The sequence below is a fragment of the Chenopodium album genome, chromosome 21, assembly GCF_948465745.1.
Source record: "Chenopodium album chromosome 21, dcCheAlbu1.1, whole genome shotgun sequence".
In the NCBI taxonomy this organism is placed as follows: Eukaryota; Viridiplantae; Streptophyta; class Magnoliopsida; order Caryophyllales; family Amaranthaceae; genus Chenopodium; species Chenopodium album.
In genome coordinates this window covers 29,715,634-29,722,748 of record NC_137854.1, presented here as the reverse complement: position 1 = coordinate 29,722,748, position 7,115 = coordinate 29,715,634, and the positions used below count along the sequence as shown (strand labels likewise).

The window sequence follows — 7,115 nt, the reverse complement described above, 5'->3', positions numbered from 1 at the left end:
GGACATCATGCTTCCAATAAGTAATTATGCTCAGGGGTTGAATATTGGTTTGATGCATGATTCATTTGTGCATCCAATTTGAAAATGATATTACATCTTTAAAAAACAACGATATAATCATATAATGCATGTAATTATTTGTCATATAATTGAATATGAAGAAGAGAAACAAGCCCGGGGCATTGCCCGGGTCACTAACTAGTTAGATGTTTAAAAGGGGTATATAGTCTTTTCCTTAATTATTTTAACTTAATGAAATATTTTTTAACGGTTGGGAAAAAAACCAAACCTCGGATGTACCATTGGGTAGACAAAAATTTAAGAGTATATCAATGGGGAAAGTCAAAACCACGGGTGTACCAATGAGAATTTCCCTAATTATTTTTTACCCTAGTTGAGTCCAAACAACGCCCGAGTCCGAGTTTATAAGAGTCAAAGCTCGTGTAGAAGGTTGACTGTTAGTTGGAGGAGTACGTTGCAACACCAAACCCAGCATGAAGTTCATCATCAACTCCCCATCCTCTTCATCTTCTCCCTCTTTAATAATCATTTCTTTCCAATTTCCTACTTCTACTTTTAACTCTTCTAGCTCAAACATCCCCAGAATTCAATTCAGTCCCTTAAAAACGGATAATACAATCTTTTCATTCATATTTCCAACAAAAGGTATCGTTGATTTTGTTTCATCCATTATCTAATTTAGATTATTTTAAGTTAATTAATTATTATATGCAGCATTTTAATCTGCTCGCTTTGTGTAACTTTTTGAAATTTATTCAATCATATTATTAACCGAATTGCCGTAGCAAAAACTACAATATGGGTTTTGTGCTGCAATGTAATAAATGTAGGAGGGTATTTGGGATTTGAATTTATAGGTTTAATTATTGTTTGAATTTTTTAAAGTGTTAAACTACTACAATTCTTTTTTGTTTGTTTCATTTACCTATTTGCTCAATAGAACTTATTTGAACAATGAACATCAATATCTTCTGCTTCACATTATATAATTTGAAAGTAAGGAATTTAACAAATTGTAAGGAACAGAAAGAGAACCAGTTTAACAGTTTTGATCAGGGTAGTTCTAGTTTTAGTCAACCTCAAATGAGTTTATTGGCAGAAGGAATTGTTGATTTTGAAGTGATTTCGATTGGCCTAATATGCTCCACAATCAGTTTTTTTCTGAATGACCATTAGTTAGATTTACTGTCGGTAGAATCGAGTGTAATTCTACCATTTGTAGACCTGAAAGCAATTCATATTGTGTTTTTGTTTAGGTTCATTTAGTTCCAGTCATGTTTGGTTAAATAGACGCGGAATATCTAGTTTAGTTCATGTTATATCAGTTCAGCCAGTCCTGAGGCAGAGAACTAATTGTCAGTTGGTATACTGGCACGTCTGGTAGGAGGTGCTAATTAGTAGCCTAATAAGTAATAACTACTATTTGTCCGAAACCTCCATTTTCAACTGGAAGCTAACTTTGGGTTTCAGCTCACAATATTTATGGAGTCAATGCTGTTATAGGTAGTAGAATGATAATCTCATTTTGTCATGAGATATTGAGATGACAAGAGTAAGGCACGTTGTTCTTTATTTATTTCAAAGTGCTCTCTAAAAATTAGATTCAACATGTATGATGGTGTGGCTTTTATGATTTAGAGTTTTGCTTGAACAAGTCTTTGAAAAATCTGTCTAATACTCTAATTCTAATAAACATAATATGGTTTTACTATTATTTTATATAAATTACATAATTATGGCTTGTGAAATTCCCACTGCTTATGATTGCAATGTCGCAAAGTGCCATTTAATGCGGATCAAGGAGCAGATATTATTATTGTGTCTATTTTCTCCCCTCCTCCTCCCAGCTTCTCTAGGATCGTAGAATAAGGCTGTATACGACTCCCTTACCATACCTAGGTGTTAGAATCTGTGCAGGAGCTTTTTTAAAGGCATTGGAGTAACCTTGGTGTTGATGTAATGATGATAGTATTATTGTGTCTATTTTCTCTATATCTCATCTATTCTATTCTACAGGCATTTTGAGTTTATTTGGAGCCCTGAATTCGAAATCAGCAAATATTGAATGAACTTTACAATTGGACTTGTCTTGAGCTCTTGACTGAAATGATGCTGCTGTTGCATACACAAACTATTCTTCTGCTGGAGGTCCAAATTTGTAGCATGTCTGTACTTTTGTAGTCACTTTACTGTATATAGTTGGGAATGGAGGTTAGAGAAATAGACCGAGTGGTCATAACAAAGCCAGTAGCTTCAAGGCCATCTTGTACTGGCTTTAGATCTTTCTCTAAACTTCATTCTGGTGCTGTCAATGCATCATCACCACCTGCGAATGCTAGCTCTGAAATGGCAGTGGCTGCTATTAAGCCCAAAACAGTGAGGGTAAAGTCCACAATCAATCAGTCTCCACATACCGAAGAAATTCAGGCAAGTCTCAATCTCAGCCCCATGGACAATAATTTTTTCTGCAAACTATCTGTTCTGACCTTTGTGCACTCGCTATCACAGGCAGGCACTTCCAGAGGAGCGCCTTGTTCTTCATCTGATAACATATCCAGAGTCCCTGATCGATCCACCATCTTCAAACCACTAGCAAAGGTTGTATCCAAGGCAACTGTTTCCATTTTGCTCAGTATGGTTAGTATACATCCTTCATACCTTTTAACCTTCATTTATACCTTTTTTGGACTTCATGCATGCTAATCACGAGACTTCAACATTGTTTAAAGAGATTTATTACATTTATAGAAGAAAGTAGAAAGGGGGGAGGATTAGAACTTAGAAGGGATGAAGCTGGGAGGAGGGAGGAAGGGCAGGGGTGGGGGATATATTTCTTTCCTGGAGGGATCTGACAAAACAGTTGTAAGGGGATTTGAAATTGATCAATTTAATTGTTCTTATGGTCTTGAAGTCATTTCCTTCGATATTCTTGCTGACTGTGTTGTCCCTCAGTTCCCCTTCTTGGCTCTAAATCAAGCTTTCTTATCTTGTTGGATTCTGATCTCATCCCAATTTATGAGTGTTTTGGCAAACATTATATTAAATAACATCTCGTACTTGCTACCATTTTTATTACTCGAGTATATATTTACTCAATTGATCTATCTGCACAGCCTCCCGAGTAGTCTTCTATGGATTAGAGCCTTAGAGGTAATTTGTAAGTAGTGAGATTCATACTAGGAGAATATTGGTACTTTGATAGAGTAACAGTTAATTTGGCATGATACACTTAGTATTGACGTTAGTTCATCCAATTGACACCAATGTTAAGTGTTTTAGGTTTCACTTTTACACATTGTGAATGTAGACTCCTTTAGTTGTAGCTGTTGTTATCCTAGTTTCTCTGCTTACTTATGAAGCAGGGAAATTCCAGTGTTACTCATCGACAAGCATTATCCCAGGTTGACGTGTCTGCACGGAAGGAAAAGCTACATTTATTTTCAACTCAGCATTCAAGTAATCTGCAACGGGTTGAACTATCTGAGTCAGCAAAGTCTCCTTCAAATGCACAACAAATGGTACAGGGAGAGCCCAGAATGATGGCATCTTCCATTGCTGGTGCTGACCGACCCTCTTGTGATGGGTATAATTGGAGAAAATATGGGCAAAAACAAGTCAAGGGTAGTGAGTATCCAAGAAGTTATTATAAGTGTACACATCTGAAATGCCCGGTGAAAAAAAAGGTTGAGAGATCATTAGATGGGCAGATAACAGAAATTGTCTATAAAGGAGAGCATAACCATCCGAAGCCAGATCATGCCAAGCGCAGCTCATCAGGAGTACATGGACAGGAATTGTTTTCTGGGACTAATCAAGATCCCAATAGTAGTGACCTCAAGTTGCATGATAATGTTTGTGAGAAAAATGAAGGTTTTGAGAGACAGACGAGTAATGAAAATGAAATGCAATTGTCCAAGCAGTCTAAGTTTCCTGGTAATGCTGCGCTAGTATGCCACCTTATTGATGCAGAAAAGCACAATCCTAGTGACAAGACTGTTGTGGATTCAGCTGGACTTGGTGGGGGTTGTGAAGAGTCGGCCAAGGGATTAAAGGTCAATGGTGGTAGAATAAAAAACAAGAGAAGGTAAGGTGTGGTTTAAATGGTAATAATAGGTGATTCATGCATATTTCCTTTGTTACCATTTTTCTCTGTAAGTGTTAGCATGAACATGTCTTGTTTTTTGGTATTAGGAAACAGGATGTTCAAAACAATGAAGCTGGAAAATCAAGTGAAGGTGTACAAGAGCCTTGTATCTGGGTGCATAACATCAGCGAGCCTGAAATCATGGGCGATGGCTTTCGCTGGAGAAAATATGGGCAGAAGGTAGTGAAAGGGAGTCCATACCCCAGGTTAGTAGTTATGATGTACTTAGAAATGTTGTGCTTGGACTCAATGGGTATAAGCGGGCAGGGGGGGGGGGTGGTTGCAGGGGGAGGCTGTTAGGTCTGCATTTTATTAAATCGTTTACTCTAGTAGTTAGGTTTTAAAATTGTCTCCTGCAAAATACATAAGATTGCTACTTGGCTGTATTGTCGTAATGAGCCAATGACTGCAAACAAGAGTTAGCAAGACACTTCCTCCATCCAAATAGACTAGTTGCATTATCCTCAGTCCAACCCTTGCTATTAAGTATTAATTTGCACATGAAAGTGTCTTAGAAGACCCTTTATAGTGAATCATTCCATACTCTCCTCATCACTCAATCTTTGTAACGTATTATGTTAAGACCAATTACAAACCCTTACTTTTTATGAAATGTGAAGACTATATATTTCTAGGTATACATGACTAATATTTCAGACAAAGAGATGACTTACTTTCTTCAAAATTATTATCACTATAAAAAAGTATTAAAAAGTTATTGAATCAATAATGTAACCACTAAGTCAGATGGAGGAATTAATAACTGCATCATGATTAGAACAAGTCACCATATTTTGTAGAGAAACATCCATTAATGGAGAATGGTTTAAATAGTTTTATTTTTAAGTTGCTTAAATTTTATCACATATTTTGTTTCCATACAGAAGCTACTACCGCTGCACCAGTGTCAAATGCAATGTACGGAAGTATGTAGAAAGAGCATTGGACGATTCTAGAGCATTCATCACAACATATGAGGGAAGGCATAACCATGAGATGCCGATGAAGATCATGAATCTTTCAGCAGTTCCAGAGCAGGAGACTCAAACCCCAGCTGGTAAAGAGATAAGGTAAGTAAAATGGTATATGTGACTTGTCAGACTAATTCTTGATATGGGGCGTTATATCTGGATGCTTCAGGGCCTTGATGCCAATTGTGAGCTGACATTAGTTCATAGTTTAATGCGGAGTATAAAGAGAACAATTCATTGAGGTTATATCGAGTTACCCTTCACCTGGTCTCATAATGGCTATATATGTATATGATTTATATCATACTTCTATTGAATGTCATGTAAGATTCATTTGAAACACATTGAATGATAGCATAGATATTTTTAATTGAGTGTTTAGAGGCTCCTTTTGTATGGCGTGAGTTCATGAAAATATGATGCCTGTTGATAACATTGTTGCTTATTATGGAGTAATTATTTATAGATTAAGCCAATGGAAATTAGCTATTTTGAGGAAAATGGATTTGGAACCCAAAAGGCGCAGGAGTTCATCGCTTCATCCATTGGTTTTAATTAGATTTAGAGAAGGATCTGTAATTTTATAATTGGAGGTTGCACCATAAAGAATGAATGATATATTTAGGAGTACATCATTTATCAAGAATCAATAATGTCATATTGGAATAATATGATTAATCCATATAATGTTAGGAAGCCAACATTTCTATTTTGGCCTATGGATTTTCACTTTTCTGATGATGTCCATACTAATTCTGTCAAATCACCTCGTAGTTGCAACTTGCAACTAAACAACCTTTGAAAAATTATAAATACCCCAAAAATCATTTAATCTTTGCCACCTCTCCCTACGGTATCTCATTGAGGCACACAGTTGTTAGCAATGCTAGCTCCTTGATGGCTGAATTGGCTCTTCCTGTCACCAGCGACTATCCTTCCCTGGCTGACCTGAAGTTGGTGGAATCATAGCCTGCTGCAACTCATCATCAGGAAGCAGTCATTGGTACTCTATCTTGCTGATATCTTCAAGCAATAATTTCAGCTTTCTTGTACAGTTGTACAATTTCGTTTCTGATTAGTATACTTCTCTTAACATAAATGTATGTTTCTGGTAGTACTTGTCGTTAGTCCCTAGCGTGTTTTCTTCATGTTCTGCAAATGGGAACAGTTACTAATCAGTTGTGAAAATCTCATTCTTCTTTATGTATATTCATCTGAGTAAAGTTGAAGATGATAATAAGGACGCGGAGGAACTTTTCTGTCTTTTGTGACCGTGATGAGTAGTTTCCTAACAATTCATTTGAGAGAGAGGTAGTTCTTTTTATATGAACTAGATGTTCAGTAAAGTTGTCAAGTGTAACAAAGCAGTAACATCTCTGTGAAAGGTGTAGTTCGACCTAGGTTTAGAAAGTTATGCAAGTTACCTCAAGCATCAGATCTATCACCTATGGTCCTTGTGAAAGGTTTAGCGGCCTATTTGGTAATTGGCAATAAATAATGGTAATGGTATTGATATTTAAAGTAAGTTTGTGACAAAGTTTCATGATGATACCCAATTATTCTACTGTGTCATTTCTCAAAAAATGACACCATAACATGATGATGTGTCAATTTATGATTGGTCAATTTTTATTATTTATTTTTTAAAAGCCTAAATGTACTCTATATGTACGTATAATTGTAAATACATGAATTTTTTTAAAAAATACGTAACTATAGTTTTTTAAAACCTATTTTTATCTTTTTAAAATCATTTCTGAAAATTAAATTATAATTAAAATTAAGAAAATAAAAAAAATCATTATTGTTCTTCATTATTTATCATTCATGATCTTAATTAATTACGTACCCCAAAATCTTGTATAATTTATTCGGAACTCATACCAAAATTCTGACCAAAATTTCGTCCAACGACCGGATTTATTGGGTTTTGAATCTGCTTCCACGATGTTATACAAATTTTTTTTTTAGGGTTTGAT

At 35.7% G+C, this 7,115-nt stretch overlaps 1 protein-coding gene across 1 annotated transcript; it reads left to right on the top strand.

The window, feature by feature from the left end:
• The first annotated feature begins 479 nt into the window (after positions 1 to 479).
• LOC145602422 (WRKY transcription factor 44-like) lies at positions 480 to 5,514 on the top strand. The gene is made up of 6 exons (XM_081658613.1): positions 480 to 666; positions 2,038 to 2,452; positions 2,534 to 2,658; positions 3,423 to 4,105; positions 4,213 to 4,371; positions 5,050 to 5,514. The coding sequence occupies exons 2-6, from the start codon at positions 2,227 to 2,229 to the stop codon at positions 5,237 to 5,239; spliced, it is 1,383 nt and encodes a 460-aa protein (XP_081514739.1). The 5' UTR covers positions 480 to 666; positions 2,038 to 2,226; the 3' UTR covers positions 5,240 to 5,514.
• The last annotated feature ends 1,601 nt before the right edge of the window (positions 5,515 to 7,115 follow it).